This window comes from Callithrix jacchus, chromosome 19, assembly GCF_049354715.1.
Source record: "Callithrix jacchus isolate 240 chromosome 19, calJac240_pri, whole genome shotgun sequence".
NCBI lineage: Eukaryota > Metazoa > Chordata > Mammalia > Primates > Cebidae > Callithrix > Callithrix jacchus.
In genome coordinates, this window is record NC_133520.1 from 22,937,289 (window position 1) to 22,962,910 (window position 25,622).

General features: G+C 41.2%; 2 protein-coding genes and 1 non-coding gene across 9 annotated transcripts in view; 2 read left to right on the forward strand and 1 right to left on the reverse strand.

The window, feature by feature from the left end:
* Window positions 1-139: 139 nt before the first annotated feature.
* On the forward strand, window positions 140-2,615 carry LOC144580374 (uncharacterized). Its single transcript, XM_078356719.1, has one exon. The coding sequence runs from the start codon at window positions 2,127-2,129 to the stop codon at window positions 2,562-2,564; it is 438 nt and encodes a 145-aa protein (XP_078212845.1). The 5' UTR covers window positions 140-2,126; the 3' UTR covers window positions 2,565-2,615.
* Window positions 2,553-25,622, forward strand: part of LIN9 (lin-9 DREAM MuvB core complex component) — a 77,774-nt gene continuing 54,704 nt past the window's right edge. Inside the window, exons 1-5 of one of the 7 annotated variants that reach the window (XM_078356716.1) lie at window positions 2,553-2,733; window positions 10,604-10,636; window positions 13,251-13,360; window positions 15,149-15,253; window positions 25,022-25,155. In XM_078356716.1, coding sequence (XP_078212842.1) covers window positions 2,655-2,733; window positions 10,604-10,636; window positions 13,251-13,360; window positions 15,149-15,253; window positions 25,022-25,155 — 461 coding nt within the window. In that variant the 5' untranslated portion in view covers window positions 2,553-2,654. Of the gene's footprint in view, window positions 2,734-3,881; window positions 4,116-10,603; window positions 10,637-13,250; window positions 13,361-15,148; window positions 15,254-21,450; window positions 21,485-25,021; window positions 25,156-25,622 lie in introns of those variants that run through there. The other 6 variants (XM_003735233.6, XM_078356718.1, XM_078356717.1 and 3 more) reach the window with 6 other exon arrangements.
* On the reverse strand, window positions 7,747-7,849 carry LOC118149614 (small nucleolar RNA U13). Its single transcript, XR_004737183.1, has one exon. It is a non-coding gene; the product is annotated as a small nucleolar RNA U13 (small nucleolar RNA).

Genomic DNA, 25,622 nt, shown 5'->3' on the forward strand with positions numbered 1-25,622 from the left:
TCCCATCACAGAGGGAGTCACTGAGGCACAGAAAAGGGGGCTAGATTCCTAATTCTTGTACTTGCCTGCCTTTGGACAAATTACAAACTTCTTGGGAGAATCAAGTAAGCCAATCATTGTAAAACCTCTCATAAATATGCAACAAAAAACTTTATTGAAGCTGGGTGCAGTGGCTCTCGCCTGTAATCCCAATACTTTGGAAGGCCAAGGCGGGCAGGTCACTTGAGATCAGGAGTTTGAGACCAGCCTGATCAACATGGAGAAACCCTGTCTCTACTAAAAATAAAAAATTAGCTGGGTGTGCACATGACTGTAATCCCAGCTACTCAGTAGGCTGAGGCAGGAGAATCGCTTGAACCGGGGAGGTAGAGGTTGCAGTGAGCTGAGATTATGCCATTGCAGTTCAGCCTGGGCAACAAGAGCGACACTCTGTCTCAAAAACAAACAAACACACAACAACAAAACACCTTACTGAAGAGTTAGGTGTGCCTTGGCTTCAGTCACACAGCTTAGTGCTAGATCTGGGGCTGGGATACAGCTCTTCAGGCTTTGGATTTATGAGAAGAATCACTTAGAGTCTTTGTTTTAAATACAGATTATCAGGGACATGCCTAAAAACATTGATTTAAACAGTAGTTCTGTTGTCGTGTGTACATGAAAACTGCCTCAGAATCAAACCAGGTTTGCCCTGGTCTAATGACACCTTGACTATCAGGACATTCACAAAACTTTTGCTTCTCCCACTCTGATAACCTTCTTCATGTTTTTTCATTTCTATTCTTTCATTCTCAAAGGGCTGACCTTTTCTTGATCTCATCTCCAAACTGATGGTGAAGTGCAAGCTGCTGAAGCTCCCCCAGGTGCTGACAAGGAGCAGGGTTTAATCTTCTTAGAGAGCCGATCAGAGGGTGTTTAGAAGGCAAAGGAGAGGTTAAGCTAGCTCTGAAGGGAGGATTACTTTGTAAAATTGAACTTTCACCCTCCCTGCTCTCCCTCCTCTCTTAGCATGGCAGCACCCAGTTACCTAAGGCACAAAGCTGGCAACAGCAATACTACTTCCTTCTCCTCACACCCAGTGACTCACCCAATCCTTTTTATTTTCCACACGTCTTGAGAGGTGGAGTGCATGCTGCCGCCTCTAATACTGTTGCGGTGGTGGTGGTCGTGGCTGGCTGATGGGTGCTAGCGGCTATTAGAAGGCCCTTACATTTATCAAATCATTTAGCCCTCAAAACAACGCTGTTATTATTTGCATTTTACAGATAAGAAACAGAGGCACAGAGAATTCAGTTACAAACCAACGTGCCTGAGATTATACAACTAGCAGCCCATCTGTATTCTTCCCATTGAGGCCGCGGGGCTCCAGCGCCACCTCTGCACCTACCTCGCTAGCTACCAGCGCAGGCATCTCTCAAGTCCTTTGCATGCCCCAAATAAGCTTCCTCCTGACTGGTTTCTAGGCTCTCATCTTGTCCCCTACCAATCCATTTTCCATATTTTTGTTCTAAAACACAAATAGAAACATGCCCTCTCTTTAGGTAAAACCCGACTCTTCCATTGCTCCAGTGGACTAAACAAGCTCAACTCCTTCCCCGGGTGGGCCTCTGTGTGGCACTCTGTCATCTCAGTCTACTGCCTGTTAACTTTGTAGTTCCTGGAATTCACCCAAGTTGTCTTTTGACTGCTTAACTGTCTCATTCCTCCAACTCCCGTAAGTTCCTAGAGAAAAGAATTGGAGCTCAATGACATTTGTTAAATGAATTTTTCAAAAGCAACAGTATTCTATTACTGGAAAGTGTTACAGACAGAAATTGTGAAATTTTTCCTTGGGCTTCTTTCAATTTCGTTGAATTCTCGTCCAGTATTCTCATAACATTTGGATCAGGTACTTTATCACCTTGTAGTGTCACTGTTCCTTTCTGTATCCTCTCGAAGCCTCCTGTTATTCGTTTCCTAATTCTCTCCCAGCCCATTGCACGATCTAGTGTGGAATGGATGAAAGAGCAGAGCAGAACAGTTCTTCAGCTGTCGGCCTAAATGACTAACTTCATGACCTCTCAAGGTCTCGCTCCACGGCTGCATACAGCTCAGCTTCCAACATTCGGGAGAGGCGTCCCGGGCTCGCGATGGACCGCGGGGCCCGAAGGTCGCGACGCGCAGGGGTCTGCTGCGGCCAGAGCTCTCCGGAAGAGGGAGGCGCCCGAGCAACGTGGGTTTCGGGAACCGTGAATATTTCACTTTGCGTACAGCCCCCTAGGGCAATGACACCCAGAACCGAGGGCTTCTTTACCCCTGCCAGGGCCTCCCTCCCGTTCTCCAATCGGAACAAACAACCTGCAGTTCCCACAGCTGCAGCGCGGGCCGCGGAACACGCGACGGGCGCGGGGCCCGGGCGGGACTCCGGAGCTGGCGCTGCTCCCCCCGCGCTCCGGCGCCGGGCTTCTCCGCGCGGCCTCCTTCCTCCCGCCCGCTCAGCTGGAGGCGGCGGCGGAGGGGAAAGGCGCGGCCCCCCCTCGGTGGCACCTCCTCCCCGGACAGGCGCGGACGGAGCCGAGCCCGCCTAAGCCGGCTGCGGCGGGAGCAACGCAGCGCGGCGCCGCGGGCAGCGAGCTCCGCATTCGAACCTCCCTCGCAAAGACAGTCTCCGCCCCACAATGCACTGCGGCGGGCAGCCTTTGAAAAAGCGGCGCGGCTCGTTCAAGATGGCGGAGCTCGACCAGTTGCCTGACGAGAGTGAGTAGCACCTCAAAGCACCCCCACTTCCCGCCCGCCGCCTGCTCCGCGGCTGCACCGGCCGGGACGGCCGGCTGTGCCCTCCGCTGGGCAGGTGGGCTGACTGCCAACTCCACCGTGGTCTCCTAGTCCTTCCACTCCGGTGTTGCCGCCGCGTCGCCGCCTTTGTTATGGTGTCTGTGTGTTGGTTTCTAGGGTTGTGTGAGCGCCAGGGCCGGAAACCGAGAGCCCGGGAGTCCAGCCTGTGCCGGGCGGAGGCGGTGGCTGCTCCCCTGGCCCGACTCCTGCCCCCGGCCGAGGTGGGGGTTAGAGCGGCCCCCGGGCGTGGGGGCTGTCCTAGCCGCCTGCACCACTCGCCCGGCGCGGAGAGACGCTCGCCGGGGTTATGTAACTCGCCTGTCCCGGGGCCGGGGGAGGGCTCGGGCTCGGCACGGGGTGGTCCACGGCCCCATCTTCTTGCCCCAGCCTCTGATGTTGTCCTGTCACAGCTCCTGCTTCTACGAGCACTTCTGATCTTCACTGTCCTCTCCGCCCGCCCCCCCCCCCACCCCACTGGTGTGTCCACCCCTAGAAGTGTTTCCGTGTCAGAGGGTTAGCCCCTTCCCCTGGGACCACAGGTGGCTGTGGACCTTTCCCGAGATCATCCAGCCCGGATACTTAGTGTTCAGGTAGCCCCCGTCCCGAAGACTTTCTTCTGTATGTGTCTTAAGAGCCATAATGTACCTTTATTTTGCATGGATGTGACCAACACAGCGTACGTGTGCAGTACCCTCCCTGACACCCACTCTAGGGCATTGCCTCATTTAACCATGTTTACTCACCCTGACATCTAAGACATGTATGCTCACTTGTGTTGAGTAAGTAAAAGCACCAATTCCATAGTTTAAGGGCAGTGGAACTTGATTTTGTAATTTACAGCATTGCATAAATTATATGAAAAATCAAATATGTTAGTTAATTACAAAAAGGTCCTGAATCCACATTCACTATTCAGTTTATACATATCTGCGAAAGGCTCAATCACTATTGAATCTATCTGTGTACAAGGCAAATGAGAACTCAGCATACTGCCGATTCCATTTTCTTTGTGAGGTCATGTATTCTTAATAAGTTGTAAAGTTAGGGGCCGGGCGCGGCGGCTCACGCCTGTAATCCCAGCACTTTGAGAGGCCGAGGCTGGTGGATCACGAGGTCAAGAGATCGAGACCATCCTGGTCAACATAGTGAAACCCCGTCTCTACTAAAAATACAAAAAATTAGCTGGGCATGGTGGTGCGTGCCTGTAGTCTCAGCTACTCAGGAGGCTGAGGCAGGAGAATTGCCTGAACCCAGGAGGCGGAGGTTGCGGTGAGCAGAGATCACGCCATTGCACTCCAGCCTGGGTAACGAGAGCGAAACTCCGTCTCAAAAAAATAAAAGTTATGAAGTTAAAAATTTAAGTTGCCAAGCTGGTGAAAAGTTGTATTAAAAGTGTTTGTGTTTTAAATTTGATAGAAAGCAGCGCCAAGTCCCAAAGGAACTTTGTCGGTGATGGAATTGTTTTCTTTTGTGATATCCCATAAGGTAGCCAAGCCACATGTGGCCATGGAACATTTCATGTGGCTAGAGGGATGGAGGAACTGAATTTTGAATTTTATTTAATTTTAATTTGCATAGTCACATGTAGCTAGTGGCCACTGTATTGGATAGGGCACAGCTGTTGACCAGCCATGAGTTGTATTGTTTATTTGTAGAATACAATTGATTGTGATTTAGAATGTTCCCAAATGAGTGTAGACCTACTAAGCACAGTGTTCTTGTTATCCAAAAATGTTTTTCATCATCCTTGCTATCTTTATCATAAAGATGTCTTATCACCTCTTGGTGTCATGATCACTAGAGCCACTATTTTGGTTAATGATAGGCATTTTAAGTGGCTTTCTTACAATTGCCATCAGGAATATTTGCTTCATATCATCCAACATTTATTGACAATTTACTGTGGTTCTTTGTAGGAACTTGAGATTTATACTAGGGTTCAAATTCCAGCTCCACTCTAAAATTAACATAACCTAATCACTTATATTGCTTTATGACATCTCTGGTACATTGGTGTGTATTTGTGAAGCATATGTCTTGTTTAGCCAGACTTCCGCTCTGTTGAAACCAGGGATTTTCTTTCATTGTTTGTCATACAATGCCACAAGTCAAGTATCCATAAATACTTGATTTCTATGGAATTGAATACAAAGTAACAGGTACTATTAATGAAACTGGAGCCGGGTCTTGAAAAGGAAAAGCAATTTCAATATGATACTGGAAATAGAAGTATGTTTTTTGGCCACATTTAGTCAAGGGGGCTAGCTAATACCTTATCCAGTAGTTGATACATTATCAATAATGAAAGCTACCATTTATTGAGTATTTACTGTGAACCAGATGTCATGCAAAGCATATTATATGTTTTTGCTCATTTAATCTTGATTTCAGTTGTTGTAAGTACTCACATTTTATATGATGAAATCAAGGCTATCTTCAGCCCAGATCTTTCCTGAGCTTCCTTTTTTGATGTCTTGCCTATTTCACATTTCTTCTTAGATGCTTCAAAGGCCCCTCAAAACTGCACAGGTTCAAAATCCACCTCATTCCCACCCCAGGACAGATACTTCTAGTGATTCCTGTATTAATGAATGGTTCCACTGTGCAGTCACCTGGCAGGGCAGAAACCTAGAGATTATCTTTCGCACCTTCCTCTCTTTCTTTTTTTTCCCCCCCTTTTGAGACGGAGAATGCAGTGGCTCGATCTCGATCTCCGCTACTGCGGCCTCCACCTCCCGGGTTCAAGCAATTCTCCTGCCTCAGCCTCCTGAGTAGCTGGGATTACAGGCCTGTGCCACCTTACCCAGCTAATTTTTGTATTTTTAGTAGAGATGGGGTTTCACCATGTTAGCCAGGCTCGTCTTGAATTTCTGACCTCAGGTGATCTGCCCGCCTTAGCCTCCCAGTGTTGGGATTCCAGGTGTGAGCCACAGCGCTGGGTCACTTCCCTCTCTTTCATTTCCCATTTTTAAGCCTTTACTGAGTCTGTAAATTTTACCTTCTAAATCTCTATCAATTCTACTTATTTCTTACCATCACCGTAGCCCAAACTATCACCATTTCTTCTCTTTACCAATCACCTCAGCCTCTCATTAATTCAGCCATTTTCCCACAAACACAGAGCCAGAAGGATCCTTTCAAAATGAATATATGTCATCCTCCTCTCGCAAACCCTTTAGTATCTACAAAACCCTTTGTGGTCTGGCTGCTCCCTACCTCTCAGCTTCATTTTGTACCACTTGTTCCCTCATTATATCCCTTTGGGTTAAATTGGATCTTTTTATTCCCGGTATTCACCAGTCTCCCCTTTTCTCTAGGGTCTTTGCACATGCTGTTTTCTCAACCTGGAATGCTCTTCCCCGCGCCTCCTTACTTTCAGTTCACTTCTAATTATCTTTTAGATCCCATTTTATGCTTCTTCAGAGAGCCATTTCCCATCCTTGATTAAATTATGTCTTCTTTAAATCTGTTTTTTGTTTTTTGAAGAGACAAGATCTCCCTTTGTTGTGCAGGCTTGAGTGCAGAGGCATGATCATGGTTCACTGCAGCCTAGATCTTTTGGGCTCAGGAGATCCTCCAGCATCAGTCTCTCCAGTAGCTGGGACCACAGGCATGTGCCACTGTGCCCAACTAAGTTTCTTTTTTCTTCTTCTTCTTCCTATTTTTTGTAGAGACAAGGTATCCCTATGTTGCTGGTCTCAAACTCCTGGCCTCAAGCAATCCTCCTGCCTTGACCTTCCAAAGTGCTGGGATTACAGGCTGCAGCCACCATGCAGGGCTCATGTTCTTAATTTTTTTAAAGATGGAGTCTTGCTCTGTCACCCAGACTGGAGTGCAGTGTCGCAGTCTTGGCTCACTGCAACCTCCGCCTCCAGGGTTCAAGCAGTTCTCCTGCCCCAGCCTCCTGAATAGCTGGGATTACAGGTATGTGTCACCAAGTCTGGCTAATTTTTGTACTTTTAGTAGAACCAGGCTGGTCTTGAACTCCTGACCTTAACTCATATGGCCTCCTAAAGTGCTGGGATTACTGGTGTGAGCCACTGTGCCAGGCCAGGGCCCTTCGTCTGTGTTTTTTTTTCTTTTTGAGACAGGGTCTCACCATGTTACTCAGGCTGGAGTGCTGTGGCTCTTCACAGGCTCTATCCCACTACTGACCAGCATGGGAGTTTGACCTGCCCCGTTTCCGACCTGGGCCGGTTCACCCCTCCTTAGGCTACCTGGTGGTCCCCCGCTCCCGGGAGGTCACCATATCGATGCCGAACTTAGTGATCGGCATAGCGCACTACAGCCCAGAACTCCTGGGCTCAAGCGGTCCTCCCACCTCAACCGCCGGAGTAGCTGGGACTACAGGCATGTGCCACCGTGCCCGGCCAGGGTCCATGTTCTTTAAATTTTTTTGTACTACTGTGTAACTTCCTAGTGGCAGCTATTACCGTTTCAGTTTTGTATTAGTTTATGTGATTGTTTGGTTAGTAGCTCCATAAGAGCAGGTATGGTTTCTGTCTTCCTAATTCCATTCCCAGCTCCATGCACAACACCTGGCTTACCTCTGACCTTTCATGCATTCTTCCCTATGCATGCAGTCACGCCTCCTCCCTTCTCAGGCCTTAACCTACTGTTTCTTCTGCCCAGACTCATTGCTTTGATTTCCTGCTGTCTCACAGCTAGTTTTTTAAGATGTTACCTCCTCAGAGAAACCTTCTGTACTCAAAAGTAGTTAATACTTAAAGTAGAATAATTCCTCCCCCATCAATATCAGCTTGTTTATTTCCTTTACTGTGAGCTGTGATTATTATGTACTTGTTTATCATATATATGTCTCTTCCTACTAGAATTTAAGCTTCCTGCAAGCAGAGGCTTTGTCTGTCTTGTTTCTTGGGGTAACTAACCCTGGCCCCTAACAGAGCTTATTGTAGGCATTCAATAAAATTTTTTTTCCACATGGGTAATGTGCTGACTTTTAACAAGGTTTTAGGGAGGCACATCTCACACACGAGTATGAAAACCGAATCATCATGCTTATGAACTACAAAAGGGTAGAATCTTTGGATTAATGAACACTCCTTGTTTGAGCAAGATTCTAATTTAATCAGATTTGCCTGACTGAAAAATCCATGTTCTTAACCTATTATTATTATTTTTTTCTAAAGGCGGGGCAGGGCGGGGTGGGGGGGGGACCCCACCACCATTAACCTATTATTTTTTGATTGCTCAAGAAATAATAGCATTATATCAAAATTCACTGTGTAGTATGTGCATTCTTCTATGCACTTTTACATATATTAACTCATTTAATCTTCATTTTACAAACGAAGAAACTAGCACAAAGAGACAAAGTAACTTGCTTAAGGTAACATAGAAGAAAGTGTCAGGACCAAGATTCAAACATAGCTAGTGTCTCAATCTAGAACCTATTATCTTAACCACTATGCTATCCTGCATCTAGAAAAAGGAAAAAATGGCTGGGTGCAGTGGCTCCCAGCACTTTGGGAGGCCAAGCTGGGTAGATCACCTGAAGTCAGGAGTTTGAGACCAGCCTGGCCAACATGGCGAAACCCTGTCTCTACTAAATATACAAAAATTAGCTGTGTAGTGGTGGGCACCTGTAATCGTAGCTACTTGGGAGGCTGAGGCAGGGAGAATTGCTTGAACCCGGGAGGCGGAGGTTGCAGTGAAATGAGATTGTGCCACTGTACTCCAACCTGGGTGACAGAGTGAGACTCCATATCAAAAACAAAAAAGAAAAGGAAAAAAGGTTAAAGGTGATTGATCAGAATCCCCAAGATACGATTCCTGCCTTCATGGAGCAGGAATGGATATCCTTATGGCCTATACATCTTCCTTCAGATCTCTGCTTAAGTATCACCTTTCATACAAGCTAAACGTGAACACCTTATATACGAATAGTCTTCCTTCTCCCTATCCCCACCCTGCATATTCTTGTTATTATGCTTTGTTTTTTCCATAGTGCTTATCATGGCTTGATAGCTGTTTTTGTTTGTTTCTCCTCACTAGAATGTACATTCCATGAGAGCAGGGAGTTTGACTGTTTTGCTTGCTGTTGTATCCCCTTTGCCTGGATCAGGCAGGGACTGGCATGCCATCAGCATTCTACATATTCATTGAGTGAATGGTTACTACTTTTTCTCAAATGCACTATATATCTCTTGGTACACAGATGTGTGCATTGTCTATTATTACTGCTTTACAGTTGTGTTGCATTGTTTGAGACATTTTAGCAAGATTTTATGTCATTCACTGTCCATGACTTCACTGCCTTTTGTCATTAAGCTTCATTTGCTGTACAGAAGCTGTTATGGTGTCCTGTTAACTATTCTTCACATCTAGGCAAGAAAGTAGGGTGAAAGTAAGTGTCTTTAATGTTAATAGGTGTCTGTTTTACAAGTCTCTTATACTGACCTGTGGAGGAAAAAGTCAGCTGAGGTTTAGTGATCTGAGATGCATAGTGTTTAAGGATCTGAAATGAAGTGATTCATAACTGCCATACTTTATCTGTTGCTTTTCATTTTAAGTCTATTCTCCATTTATATGAGATGTAAATCATGGCTGCTTTTGTTAAATAGCAAGGAGGATTAATCTGTCCTGTCTGATTTTTGTTCCTAGTTCATGTTCTTTTTTATTTAATCCCCTGAGATCATCCTTAATTACTATTTTTCAGATGACTTCGACTTTGCAATGTATACATTCAATTCTGAGATTTTTAAATTTAGTAGTTTCTTGCTCTCAAAAAGCTTCTTTCTCTATTGATTCTTCTGCTTTCCCTACCCATAGATCCTATCTTTCATTCACACCAGAACCTGTGTAGCCTGATGTTTCTCCAAGTGGGTTATCTGTAACAGAATCCCCTGCTATTTATTAATAATATAGATTCAGTATAGACTGTGCATGTATGAGGAGCTTCCTGGTTATTCTAATTTATTTTGTATTTTTAATTTTTTTGAGAGAGTCTTACTCTGTCTCCCAGGCTGGAGTGCAGTGGTGCGGTCACAGCTTACTGCAGCCTCAACCTCCCAGGCTCTAGCAAGCCTCCCACATCAGCCTCCTAAGTAGCTGAGACTGGAGGATGCCCAGTGAATTAAAAAAAATTTTTTAAAGTCAGGGTCTCCCTGTGTTGCCCAGGCTGGTCTCGGACTCCTGGGCTCAAGCGATCCTTCCCACCTTGGCCTTCCAAAGCAATGGGATTATAGGTGTCAGCCATCACACCTGACCTCTAATGTACACTAAAGTTTGTTTTATCCAATGGACCCCTCCAACTTTATTCTAGCCCATCTTGGCTGTTCGGTATTGCTTTCTCCAGCTTAGATCTTGAAGTATTGCATTCTAGACTTTCAAGGGACTTATTGCTTGCTCTGACAGTCCCTGAATCATTTCCTTTGTCTGTTTTTCCAGTCCATTACTACATCAGTCTTTACGTCAATAGATACCAGTACCCTTTCTCCTTTCTTCCAGCACCACAGCATGCCTGGATGAGAATCCAAAATTACCTCTGTCCCCACTCTTCCTCTTTCTTCAGTTTCTTCTTCTGGAATGGTCTTCAATTTTTGCAACTTCAGCAAAACTCTCTTATGTCTCTCTCCAGTTCTTTCTTTACTCTATCTGAGTTCTGGTCTATAGTTTGAATTGTCTGCTAGATAATCTAATTGCACATTCCACCATCTCTACAAACTGAACATTACTAAAACTAAATGGATCACTTTCACCCCCAAACCAAGTTCTTTTTCCCTCATTTTTTAATGAAATAATTATGAATATGTTTTATTTTTAATTGCAGGCTCTTCAGCAAAAGCCCTTGTCAGTTTAAAAGGTAAGAAGTATAGCATTTTTTAGATAAACCATAGCTAGATTTGGATATAGTGTTTCCATTTTCCTTCTAAGTTATAATTCATTATAGCTTTTCAGTCTTGGTTTTGGCTGATAACCTTAAGTTAATATGCTTTTATAGGAGAATTGATCCTTGGTTGTTAGAAATTATTTTTAAAATTTTCTGAAATTATTGATTAAAAAACTCTAAACATTCCATAAATATCTTGTTTACATTAAAGGCATTTGTTAAACAACTGTGCTGAGCCATATGTTTGTATAATTGTTTGTTTCTTTTTGAGATCGTCTCTCTCTGTCACCCAGGCTGGAGTGCAATGGTGCAATCTTGGCTCACTGAAATTCTGCCTCCCAGGTTCAAGTGATTCTTGTGGCTAAGCCTCTTGATTAACTGGGATTACAAGCATGTGCCACCATGTCTAGCTAATTTTTGTATTTTTAGTAGAGATGGGATTTCTCCATGTTGGCCAGGCTGGTCTCAAACTCCAGGCCTCAAGTGATCTGCCCACCTTGGCCTCCCGAAGTGCTGGAATTACAGGTGTGAACCACTGTGCCCAGCAGAATTTTTGTTTTTTGAGACAGGGTCTCGATCTGTCATCCAGGATAGAGTGCAGCCTCAATCTCCTGGGCTCAAGTGATCCTCCTGCCTCAACATCTCATGTAGCTAGGACCACAGACACATGCCACCATGCCTAGCTATTTTCTTTATTTTTTTGTAGAGAGGAGGTTTCACTTTGTTGCCCAGGCTGGTCTTGAACTTCTGGGTTCAAGCAATCCTGCTGCCTCGGCTTTGCAAAGTACTGGAATTACGGTTGTGAGCCACCACACCTGGCCCATAATAGTTTATTTTTAAGAATTTTGCTTTCTCCGGGCTCGATGGCTTATGTCTATAATCTCAGCACTTTGGGAAGCTGAGGCAGGTAGACTACTTGAGCTCGGGAGTTCGAGACCAGCCTGGCTAAGATGGTGAAACCCCATCTCTACTAAAAATGCAAAAATTAACCAGGAGTGGTGGCAGGCTCCCAGCTACGTGAGAGGCCGAGGCAGGAGAATTGCTTGAAGCTGGGAGGCAGAGGTTGCTATGAGCCTAAATCTCGCACCACTGTATTCCAGCCTGGGTGACAGAGTAAGACTGTCTCAAAAAAAAAAAGAATCTTGCTTTCTAAGTAATAATGCCTTAAAATAAAAGAATGATTCTAAGAAAAAGTTTGACATGTTCCTTGGTCTCACTATTTCTTTTGGCAAGTACATTAGACTAACCCTTTTAACATAGTCTCTTTAAAATTTTACCTCTTGATTAAGATTCTAGTAGGTAAATACATTTGGAACCAAGCTAAATATTCTCAAAGGTTCATGAGTACTTTTGGTCTTCAAAGCTACTGTGTTGTACTTTGGATTTGTGATTTACCAAATTAAATACTTCTTGCTTGAGAAGACCACTTGTCTTCCAGAATGACCCAGTTTCTTTGCCTAGCAGGATCAACTCCATCCCATCTCTGTTCTTTTGTGATCCTTAAAAAGTATTCCATTATTCTGTTTCTCCCAATATTAAACTAATTTCTCTCTCTCTCTTTTTTTTTTTTTTTTGAGACTGAGTCTCCCTCTGTCGTTCAGGCTGGAGTGCAGTGGCGCAATATCCTGGCTCACTGCAACCTCCAGCTCCTGGGTCAATTGATTCTCATACATCAGCCTCCTAAGTAGCTGGGACTACAGGTGTGCATCACCCTGCCTGGCTAATTTTTGTATTTTTTGTAGAGATGGCGTTTCACCATGTTGGCCAGGCTGGTCTCCAACTCCTGGCCTCAAATGATCCACTCACCTCAGCCTCAAAGTGTTGGGATTATAGGCATGAGCCATTGCACCTTGCCTAATTTTCTTTTTATATATTAAATGTTTCGTATATTAAAGCAGAAAACATTTAGAAAGATGCCCTAAATACAGGCCCAGCATTGTGACTCATTCCTGTGAACTCAGCACTTTGGGAGGCCGAGACGAGAATCACTTGTGGTCAGGAGTTCTAGACCAACCTGACCAACATGGAGAAAACCTGTCCCTACTAAAAATACAAAAATTAACCAGGCATGATGGCACACACCTGTGATTCCTCTATTGAGGAGGCCGAGGCAGGAGAACCGCTTGAACCCAGGAGGCAGAAATAGCAGTGAGCCAAGATTGTGCTACTCCACTCCAACCTGAGTGATGGAGCAAGTGCTGTGTCTCACAGAAAAAAAATGCTCTAAATTCAAGGTTAGAAATGACTTTTTCCATTTTTATTCCCATGCTTTCAGAATTGTACCAAAAATTATGAGATCATTCTTGGCAAATTGGAATGGAGAAATTATTAAAAATCCAAAAAGAAAGAAAAAGAATTACATGTTTCAGTATGGACATTTAATACTTTCAAGATGCATTGCTTTATCAAATTATTTAGAGAGTTTGAAAGAAAAAAATACAGAAGTGCTTTTTCATTTATAGTAGACTAAAATTATTATGGTCAGTGTATTTTTTTCATATTGGTAAATATTTTAGATATATGGCTATTATTAAAAAGACAGTATTCAAAGCATGAAATCCTTTGAACTCAGCCAAAATTTTATTAGTATTATTTATTACAGAGGGAAGCTTATCTAACACATGGAATGAAAAGTACAGTTCTTTACAGAAAACTCCTGTTTGGAAAGGCAGGAATACAAGCCCTGCTGTGGAAATGGTAAGGAGTGAGTTTTTCTTACACTTTAGAATAATTATATCTAAGTTGTCTGTATTACTGTCATATGTGTAAATTCTTGCAGCACAGTAAAAAATTTACAAGCTTTTTTCCCAACCTCAAGTGTCATTAGGCACTGTTTGATCTTATTGAGGTAAATTAATCTGTAGCCAGTGATAATCTGGATATCATTAAGCATTTGTTCAATAATTGTATAATAGTTTCTTTAATTAGGAAAAAAACCCTACAAATTATATTTTTATTAGATATGCAAAAAATTTTACATGGCTTTGTTAACCTGCAAAGTATCAAAGTAGTAAGATATCAAAATCTTGTATAGGCAAAAAGAAAAAAAAATCCTTCTATAGCTCAAAGATAAGTGCATTTAGAAGTGGGAAGTAGAGATGAGCATATAATTGACATGACTAACAGTTTTAGGAACTCTTTTTCTCTCCTGCCCTGCCAGGTAGCCAGGAGGTTTTAAGGGTCTGTCATAAAACAGTCCCGGAGTTGGGATAGACAGCAGCAGTCACTGTAGCCTGGGCAACTGACCACAGTGAATGTGAGCGGCTTTCTTTACTATGTAATTCCATCATCTTCATTCCCTTCCTCTTCTCTGCTTGTGGTCAGAGAAGGGGGCAGTGTAGAACGGACTTCATGTCAGGGCTTCATGTTTAGAGTATCAAGACTGAGTGGGTTTAATTTCTTTTTGTTTTTCTTTTTCTGAGATGAGGTCTCGCTCTGTCGCCCAGGCTGGTCAGGAACTTCCAGGCTCAAGCGATCCTCCCCCCTCAGCCTCCCGCGATCCTCCCCCCTCAGCCTCCCAAGTAGCTGGAACTACAGGTGTGTGCCACCATGTCCGGCTAATTTAAAAAATTTTTTTGTAGAGATGGGGTCTCCTTATGTTGCCCAGGCTGGTACCTGGGCTCAAGTGATGTTCCTGCCTCGGCCTTCCAAGGTGCTGGGATTATAGGCATGAGCTACTGTGCCCAGCCAGAGTGGATTTAATTTCAAGGGTTCATATACCTGAGTGGATGCTGTCCATATGTTGTTAGCCCTCTGCACCTGTTTCTCTTCCAACTAGGCATGGGTGATGGGAGAAGGCTTTGAAAAGGATGTGGATCTTATTGGGATATTATTTCTGTTTCTGTTAATAAAACCTCTGAACCTAGGGTGAGCTGTAAGATTTTTCCTACTACAGACCCTTAAGTTTATATGATGTATATTTGGTACTTAAACAATTTTTCGAGTTCTATGGGTAATTGTCAGATATCTATCATTATGTATCTTGTATTCTTATTTGCAGATGAAATTTTGGTTAATAATTTTTGACAGCAGATCTAGTATAATAGTATACATATTTAGGCTTACTCTTCTAGAGTGATTTAGAATCTTTGGCCTAGCCCAACCCTATGCAGCAGATGTATCATGTCACACACCCAGTTAGGATTAACCCAAGCACCAACATAATTTGAACTGGAATTTCCAGAACTTATTTTCCTATCATCACTGTCCAAGGCTCCAGTGTACTAAGGAGACTTGGGGTTCAAGTTTTACTTTATTTATCAGCTAGGTATTTCATTCATAAGCGACTTGCATAAATAACATCTTACTGCTTTCTAAATCTGAGATTATTTATATTTGGCTTTGTGTGCTTTGCGTTGCCCATACTTTATCCTTCCATACTGCTGATAATCCAGAGTTAGCTCAGTTTTCCAAGTGTAGGATTGTATTTTGGAACAAAAATGGGAGGGTTCAGTTTTTCATTAAATGAAAACATTTCTATCATAGCCTTTCAGAAATTCAAAACGAAGTCGACTTTTTTCTGATGAAGATGATAGGCAAATAAATACAAGGTCACCTAAAAGAAACCAGAGGGTTGCAATGGTTCCACAGGTATGTGTGTGCTAAAATTTTGTTTCATTGGAAAGGAAGTAAGCAAATGCTCAACCTAATAAAGTTTATATTCTGTTACATTTTGAGTAACAAGTTCTTTAAATTAGTACTGCTACTCTGGTCCTGTTTTAGTTACCTAGAAAAACGTTATTTTTTTTTTTTTTATCAACTTTAAAACAGAATAGAAAAGAAAGCCAGTTATCAGTCCAACAAATGCACACTTTTATTTTAAGCACGGAGACACTGGAGGAATTCGACAACATGGAATCAATTTGTAGGTTTGCACAGAAATAAGAGGGAAAAAAATGTTTTATTTGGTCACCAAGAAAAGTATGTTGAAGATTTTCTCTATCCAAGAGAGAAAAATTTTTTTTTGAGACAGAGTTTCACTCTGTCACCCAGGCTGGGGTGCAGTGGCGTGATCTCGGCTCACTGCTACCTCTGCCTCCCAGGTTCAAGCGATTCTTCTGCCTCAGCCTCTTGAGTAGCTGGGATTACAGGCGCACACCACCATACCCAGTTGATTTCTGTATTTTAGTAGATATGGGGTTTCACCATGTTGACCAGGCTGGTCTCGAACTCCTGAGCTCAAGTGGTCCGCCCACCACAGCCTCCCAAAGTACTGGGATTATAGGTGTGAGCCACCTAGCCCAGCTGAGAGGAAAATATTTAGCATGAAATCTTATCTCCTTATTTATTTTTGACATTTAAAAACTCACAGTGGGCTGGGCACATTGGCTTATGCCTATAATTCCAGCACTTTGAGAGGCCACGGTGGGTGTATCACTTGAGGCCAGGAGTTCGAGACCAGCCTGGCCAACATAGTGCAAAGCCCTGTCTCTACTAAAAATACAAAAAAACCTAGCTGGGCATGGTGGTACATGTCTGTAATTTCAGCTACTTGGGAGGCTGAGGCATGAGAATCGTTTGAACTCAGGAGGTGAAGGTTGCAGTGAGCCGAGATCATGCCACTGCACTCCAGCCTGGGTGACAGAGCAAGACTCTGTCTCAAAAAAAAAAAAAGTAGTGGACCTGTAAAAATCAAAGCAATGAAAATTGGGTAGGAAAATGCTAACTTTAAGGGTAACAAAATTTTTCTTTTCTGATATAATCATTCCCTACTTCTCTTTCATTATTTTCCAAAGTTTTATAAAACAAGATTTTCTAATATAATGGATGATAGAGGTAATTTTCTCAAGGTTTTTTTTTTTTTTTCTTTTTGAGATGGAGTTTCGCTCTTGTTGCCCAGGCTGGAGTGCAATAGTGCACTCTCAGCTCACTGCAACCTCCGCCTCCCAGGTTCAAGTGATTTTCCTGCCTCAGCCTCCCGAGTAGCTGGGATTACAGGCATGCGCCACTATGCTCAGGTAATTTTGTATTTTTAGCAGAGACGGGGTTTCTCCATGTTGGTCAGGCTGGCAGACTGGTCTTGAACTCCCGACCTCAGGTGATCCGCCCACCTTGGCCTCCCAAAGTGCTGGGAGGCGTGAGCCACTACATCTGGCCAGGTTTTTTTCCCCCAACACTGCAATGGCGTGAACACTGCAACCTCTGCCTCCCAGACTGAAGCGATTCTTGTCCCTCAGCCTCCTGAGTAGCTGGGACTATAGGCACGCACTACCACACCTGGCTAATTTTTGTATTTTTAGTAGAGACAGGGTTTTGCCACCTTGGCCAACCTGGTCTTGAACTCCTGACCTCAAGTGATCTGCTTGCTTCAGCCTCCCAAAGTGCTGGAATTACAGGCATGAGCCTCCACACCCAGCTCAAGGATTTAGCATTAAATAAATTAAAAGCATGACCAGCAATCTACCAATAAAACTCTTACATGCCTTATGATAATTTTAAACAGGAAAATATGTTCATGTTCTGTAGAATGAACAGAAATGTATCTTGAAGTTTAAAAAAAAAGTTGTCAAAGACAAGTGCACATGAGCATCTAAAAATTTGATCTTGTAATCCCAGCACTTTGGGAGGCCAAGGCAGGCAGATCACTTGATGTCAAGAGTTTGAGACCAGTCTGGCCAACATGGCAAAATGCCATTTCTATAGTAAATGCAAAAATTAGTTGGGTGTGGTGGCACACACCTGTAATGCCAGCTACTCACTTGAACCTGGGAGGCAGAGATTGCAGTGAGCCAGGCTCACGGCTGTGCACTCTAGCATGGGTGACAGAACAAGACTCTGTCTCAAAAAATTAATTAATTAAAATAAATTAAAGAATAATAGTAATTTGATCTTGTTGAAACCAAAATGCAATGTGTATTTCTTGGCTAAGCTAGCTGTTGAATACGAGGTTGAATGAATACATGAAATAGTTAAATAACGATTTTGCTAGGTAGACTTTGGAAGAGTTATGTTACTAGGATAATCTAGATGATTCACAAATGTACAGAAAACTGATCTTTATGACTGTGACACTGTCCTGTCCCAACTCTATCCACTGCCTTCCTGGGCACATCACTTCTTCTGGGACTATTTTACAGAGTCCTTTTTAGCAATACAGAGAATTCTGAGCAATTCAGAACAAATATAATGTAGGATAAACTTGATATGAGACTTCCTGAAATACGTGAAAAGTTTTTATATCGTCTGAGTTTTCTCTTTACTAGTTGTAACATCTCTAGTTCTTTCCATCTTCATTTACCTTACATGGCTTGTTCTCTTACCCTTCTAGTCATATCTTCTAAATCTGTTGCATTTTGTCTGTATGTTTATTTAAAGAATATCACCCAGAGCTGAAAAATTACAAAAACGAACTTTCACTGAGTATTTATTATGTGTTGAGTTCTATTCTAAATACTTCATATATATTACTTTGATTAATCTTCATCAACTCCTATGGGATAGGTTACTGTTACATTATTTCCCATTTTGTAGATGAGAAAACAGACACAGAAAGTATCTTGCTCAAGACATCAAAGCTACGAACTAAAGGCTACTAACAGGCAACCTGTCTCCAGAGTCCTACTTTAAAAAGAAAGAAACCCAGCTTTGTTGAGATATACTTTACATATACAAATCATCTATTTAAAGCATACAATTTGGCTGGGCACAGTGGCTCATTTTGGGAGGTCAAGGTGGGAGGATTGCTTGAGCTCAGGAGTTTGAGATGAGCTTGGGCAACAAAGTGAGATCCTGTTTCTACAAATTTTGTTTTAATTAGCCAGGCATGGTGATGTGCACCTGTGATACCAGCTATTTGGGAGGCTAAACTGGGAGGATCACTTGAGCCCAGGAGATCGAGGCTATAGTGAGCTGTGATCAGGCCACTGCATTACAGCCTGGGCAACAGAACAGAGACTGTCAGTTTTAATAATTTATATTTCTGGTCTGATGCAGTGGTGCACACCTATAATCTTAGCACTTAGGGAGGGTAAGGCAGGTGGCTGACTTGAGCTCAGGAGTTCCAGACCAACCTGGCCAACATGGTGAAACCCCGTCTCTACCAAAAATACAAAAATTAGCTGGATGTGGTGGCACACGCTATAGTCCCAGCTACTCAGGAAGCTGAGACAGGAGAATGCTTGAATCTGAGAGGCAGAGGCTTCAGTGAGCCGAAATTGTGTCACTACACTCCAACCTGGATGACAGAGTGAGACCTTGTCTCAATTAATCAATAAAAGATTCCCTCTAACAATTTGAATCTATTGTCCCATACCCAGCAGAGGAGTCTTTAATATAGTTTTATATTCAATGAGCTGCCAATACCCTATTTAAAAATCTGGGTCAATAATGTAGTAGAGGCTGGATGTGGTGGCTCACACCTGTAATCCCAGCACTTTGGGAGGCCAAGGCAGGTAGATCACGAGGTCAGGAGTTCATGACCAACCTGGCCAGTATGGTGAAACCTTCTCTCTACTAATAATACAAAAATTAGCCGGGCGTGGTGTTGCTCACCTGTACGCCCAGCTACTCTCAGGAGGCTGAGGCAGGAGAATAGCTTGAACCGAGGAGGTGGAGGTTGCAGTGAGCTGAGATCCCACCATTGCACTCCAGCCTGGGTGACAGAGCAAGACTGTGTCTCAAGAAATAAGAACAATAATGAGTAGCAAGAAATAACACTTTTGTGCTAAGAGTATTTTATAGTTATTTGGTTATTTATGCTATCTCCTCATTTATAAAATTTTTCTTTCTTTTTTTAACATAAAAAAATTTTTTTTTCTCCTGAGAACAGTCACTGAGGGAAAACAAAGAAAAACAGTTATTCTTCTAAATGCAGTGTGATATCCTGAATTGGTTTCTGGAACAGAATAAGGATGTTAGTGAAAAACTGGTGAAATCCAAATAAAGTCTGTAGCTTAGTTAATAGTATTGCACCAGTTTTGGCAAATATACCATAGTTATTGTTAAGATATTAATGGTAGGGAAAGCTAGGTGAAGGGCATATGGGAATATGTACTATCTTTGCAACTTGCCTGTAAATCTACAATTTTTCCAAAATACAAAGTTTATAATAAAAAATTTTTGAAATTTTGACCCTAATTCACCATCCCAATATGTACTTTCCTCATAGAGTGGTAACCACAATAATAATTAGTTTGATTATTATTTTGAGATTATCCTTTTGAGACCTTTTAAATATACTTTTAATGTATTCATAGAAAATAAATAATATTGTTTAATGTATATGCTTTTTTCTTTTTCTAAATGTATACTAAAAATTACAGTTGTAGTATTTTCATGGTATTGTGCCATGTGTCATTCTGTAATTTTTTCACTGTCTTTTTTTGAGATCTGGCCATGTTGATTGACATAGATAGATAGATAGATAGATAGATAGATAGATAGAAAGGATTCAATGTTTCATTTCTTTTTACTGCTGAATAATATTGAATTTCATATCATTATTTATAAATTCTCCCATTTGGGAGCATTTAACTTGTAAGTTTTTACTTTGACAAATAATGCTGCAGTGAACATTCTGAGCATGTTTATATAAATTTGCAAGTGTTTTTCTAGGACAGATGCCTAAGATGTGGAATTGCTGGTTCATAGAATATGCACATTTAAAGTTTTTAAATCAGTACCAAATATTCTCTGAATAAATCGTAATGGGGCAGGGCACAGTGGCTCATGCCTGTAATCCCAACACTTTGGGAGGCTGAGGCGGTTGGATCACCTGAAGTCAGGAGTTCAAGACCAGCCTAGCCAACATGGCGAAAGCCTGCCTCTACTAAAAGTAGAAAAATTAGCCAGGTGTGGTGGCAGGCACCTGTAGTTCCAGCTACTCAGGAGGCTAAGGCATGAGAATAGCTTGAACCTGGGAGGCAAAAGCTGCAATGAGCCTTGATCACACCACTGCACTTCAGCCTAGGTGACAGAGCAAGATGCTGTGTTAAAAAAATTTAAAAATGGCCGGGTGTGGTGGATAACACCTGTAATCCCAGCACTTTGGGAAGCTGAGGCAGGCGGATCATGAAGTCAGAAGTTTGAGACCAGCCTGGCCAATATGGTAAAACATCGTCTCTACTAATAAAACAAAAAAAAAATTAGCTGCTCATCGTGGCACATGCCTGTAGTGCCAGCTACTCAGGACTGCTGAGGCCGAAGAATCGCTTGAACCTGGAAGATGGAGGTTGCAGGGAACTGAGATTGCACCACTGTACTCCAGCCTGGGTGACAGAGCGGAGACTCCATCTCAAAAAAAAGTAAAATAAAAAAATGTTTAAACATAAAAAAATAAAAAAAAGAAATTGTATTGGTTTATATTTCCTACTACCAATATGTTAAGAGTCCCTGTTTTCCAAATGCTTCCAATTCAGTACAGAACCAAGCATCCAGATTTTTGCTAATCTCATATATAGAAATAGCCTCTCACTTGTTTTAGTTGAGATACTTTTCATATATTTAAAAATGATTTCTTTTCTGTAAGCTGTTTATGTCTTTTTCCTATTTTTCTATTGGATTGTGGGTCATTTTGTTCCTAGTTTATAAGAATTTTATATATATTTAAAATGTTGGCCTTTGGAGGTTTATAATGGCTGTTTTTTGTTTGTTTAGAGTTTATAGATTGTCTTTTGACTGTATTTTTCGACATAGGATTTTAAAATATTTTAAGCGTCAAATATAACTTTCTTACCTTTTAAATGACTTCGTGAGTTTGTCATGCTCACAAAGACCTTTTCTACACTAAAATTTATAGTTTTAGAATTCTCTCATATTTCTTATTTTATTTTTTTGGTTTAAATCTTCAGTACATCTGGAATTTATTTTGGAGTAAGGGATGAGGTAAGATTGCAACCTAGTTGTTTTTTTTTCTTTGTTCCAGAGGGCTACTTAGTTATCCTAGTTACTTTTATTGGGTAATCCATCTTTTTATACATTGATTTAAAATGTTGCCTTCATCAAACCTAAATTTGTATATGTATTTGGTTTACTTCTAGGCTTTCTATCTCTTTGTCTAGCATATCTCTCTATGTGCTAGTATCATATCATTTTGACTGGGCATGGCAGCTCACACCTATACTCTTAGCTCTTTGGGAGGCTGAGACAGGAAGATCACTTGAGCCCAGGAGCTCAGGACCAACCTGGGCAACATAGTGAGAACTTGTCTCCATAAAAAATACATAAATTAGCTCGGTGTAGTGGCACATGCCTGTGGTCCCAGCTACTGGGGAGGTTCAGGTGTGTGGATGGCTTGAGCCCAGGAGGTAGAGGCTGCAGTGAGCAATGTTTGCACTACTGTACTTCAGCCTAAGTGACAGAGAGAGACCCTATCTCAAAAGAACAAACAAAACCAAAACACACACACACAAAATTGTTTTAACATGATTTTATACTGTGTTTTAATGCCTGGTAAGACATTAATGCATATTCTTTCTTTTTCCTAAATATTCTTATGCATTTATTTTTCCATGTAGACTTTAGAATTAACCAGAAAAAAAAATCCTGTTGGCATTTTGACTGGGATTGCACTAATATTATAAATTAATTTGTGGGAAATGACATATAGGTAACATTGAGATTACCTAAGAACTGATTGTAGTTCCACTTACTCAAGTTCTTAGTATTCTGTAGTAGACTTAAACATTTTTTTCCATGTCAATTTTATGTTTCTTAAATATATTCCTAGTTATTTAATTTTTTTTTACTTTGTTGGCTCCCCCACAATGGAGTTATTTAATTTTTTTATGTCTTTCTTTTTTTGCTATTATAAACAGGATATTCTCTTTTATGGCCTAACCAGTTATTATTTACATATAGAAAAGATAGTGGTTTTTTAAAGTCTTGATTTTTGTATCTCAACTTTATATTTACCCATTTCATTAAATTTTCCTATTGTTTTTAATGGTTACAGTTGATTTTCTTGTGTTTTCACCTGCAAGGAAATGATAGTTTGATCTTCGTTCTTTCAAGACCAGCCTGGCCAACATGGTGAAACCCCATCTCGCCATGTTGGCCAGGCCGGTCTTGAAAAATATAATGAAATAAATTTTATTTTTCTTACCTGATTGGCCAGTGTCTTCCAAACATTGTTATGAAATAGTGGTGGTAATTGAAATCTTTGTCCTACTAAGTTAGTGGTAGCAGTTGGAATCTTTGTCATTCTCATTGTCTTTTAATACTATGATACTGGTTTTTGGGTTGGAGTGGGGAGAAATTTTTATTAGGTTAAAAAAGTATCCATTTGTTTTCTTGATCAGTGTAGCTAAAGACTTTTCAATTTTGTTATGCTTTTTAAAGAATTTTTAGATTCACTTTTTTTTCTATATTTTATCTCATTTTTCTTCTAAATTCCTGTTTTTCTCTTTGCTTTGTGTTTACTCTGTTCTTTTTCTAGTTTTTTAAGGTGGAAGGATGGATTATTAATTTGGTATTTTTCTTTTGGAATATTGGTTAGACTTAAAATTGAAGTTTATAAATTAAAATTTTTTCCAAGCACTATGTCTGCTGTATCATTTAATTTTTGGTGTGTTATGCCTTTATTTCTATTTTTGTTCTGATAATTTTTTTTTTTTAAGACACAGGGTCTCACTTTGTCACCCAGGCTGGAGTGCAGAGTACGATCATAGCTCACTGCAGCCTTGAACTCCTGGGCTCAAGTGATACTCCTGCCTCAACCTCCTGAGTAGCTGAGACTACAGGCACATGCCACTACAAGAATGTTTTTTAATAGATATTGTTCATATGCCTTTAACCTCATAGAACTTTTCTTATTTTGATTTATTAATAATGGCATATTATATTAATAGTTTCTTATTACAGGACCATACTTACTTTTTTTTGAGACAAAATCTTGCTCTTTCTCCCAGGCTGCTGTGCAGTGATGCACGTGATTACAGCTCACTGCAGCCTTGACTTCCCAGGTTTACATGATTCTCCCACCTGTGCCTGAACTTCTTGGAGTAGTTGGGACTATAGGCCACATGCCACCATGTCTGACTAATTTTTTTTATTTTTGGTAGAGACAAGGTCTCACTACATTGCTTGGCCTGATCTTGAACTCCTGAGCTCAAGCAATCTTCCCTACTTGGATTCCCAAAGTGCTGGGATTATATAAACCTGAGCCATTGTGCCCATCCATATGCTTGAATTCTTGAATTCCACTGGGTTGTGTTGTATTCTTTTGATATTCTGATGTTGATTATCTGTTTCTTTTTCTAAAAAGGGATTTTCAAAATCTATACACATGAGTGACATTTTCTGAAGTTTTCTTTCATTATATTTTGGCAGATTTTTCTGTTATGCTGGCTGTAATGCCAGCGCTTCAGGAGGCTAAAGTGGGCAGATCACTTGAGGTCAGGAGTTTGAGACCAGCCTGGCCAACACGGTGTAACCCCATCTCTACTAAAAATACAAAAATTATCTAGATATGGTGGCACATTCCTGTAATCCCAGGTACTTGGAGGCTGAGGCAAGGAGGCAAGAGAATTGCTTGAACCCGGGAAGTAAAGGTTGCAGATCACACCACTGCACTTCAGCCTGGGCGACACAGTGTGACTCTGTCTAAAAAAATAAAGTTGGGAAGGTTTTTTTCCCTTCAGTGATCTGAAACATTTAAATAGTATTGAAGTTCTCTTACTTGTTGTAGAATTCAATGATAAAACCTTCTGGACTTAGTGTTTTATTTCTGTCTCTCTCTGTCTTCATATGTGTGTATCTATTTCTTTTTGACTCTTATTTGTGGCAGGGTCTTACTCTTTCACCCAGGCTGAAGTTAAGTGGTGTGATCTTGGGCTCACTGCAACCTCTGCCACCCAGATTCAAGCGATTCCCATGCCTCAGCCTCCCGAGTAGCTGGGATTACAGCTGTGTGCCATCACACCTGGCTAATTTTTGTATTTTTGGTAGAGTTGGGATTTTGCCATGTTGGCCAGGCTGGTCTCAAACTCCTGACCTCAAGTGATCCACCTGCCTCAGCCTCCCAAAGTCCTGAGATATTACAGGTGTGAGCCATTGAGCCCAGCCTGTCTCTCTATCTCTTATACCAGAGTTCTTCTTACTGGTCTTTACTGTCTTGTGAAATCTAGGAATATTTCATACAAACCCCTTGCTCCTATATACCTAAATTGGAATTGTATTGCAGTGCAAACTTGGAGGGACAAACATTTCACTTTCCTTGGCAGAATATGTTATGAAACTGAAGGCTTTAACCTTGTAAGAAATATTCAGAGTGTTTAAAACAGCAACAAAAATTCGATGTTGAATATTGTTGAATCTCTTTGAGTACTTACACATAATTTACCTTTTGCAAATTTATTCAGTATTGTACATATTCATTTTTACTTAATGGAGGTATAAATTAATCTTTTTTTTATTGTATAGAAATTTACAGCAACAATGTCAACACCAGATAAGAAAGCTTCACAGAAGATTGGTTTTCGATTACGTAATCTGCTCAAGCTTCCCAAAGCACATAAATGGTGTATATACGAGTGGTTCTATTCAAATATAGATAAGTATGTATCATGGCTTATATCATGAATATTGCTTGAATCAAAATTTAAGTTTTTCCAGTGTTTTAAGCTACAACATTTTCTAAAGGTCTATTTTGATCGTATTTTTTCCCAAATTTATTTTTCTGTTCCACATTCCAGTTGGATCTATTCTGTTTGTCATAGTTTTCTTCCCCGTTAATCCTTTTTGGGGGAAAAAGTATACATTTTTGTGAAGAATTAATTGGAGTTTAATTTCGGTGTTATAATTTTTAAAGACTATGGAGTAGAGATACCTTAAAATAACATTATTTGCAATGAATAAGATTCATTTTATAATTGAGACATTAAGTGCTGGTATATCATAGAGAAACCATTACTAATGGTAAAAATGACTTAAGATTTTTAGGAAGGTAGTCTTTCTAGTTTGGATATGGTATGTACGCGTGTTAGGTATACACATATGCTTAAGTATAACATAGTATGAGGTT

Bases quoted from the DNA above. Each gene is read 5' to 3' on its own strand.
- LOC144580374 (XM_078356719.1), top strand. From the start codon at position 2,127: ATGGACCGCGGGGCCCGAAGGTCGCGACGCGCAGGGGTCTGCTGCGGC.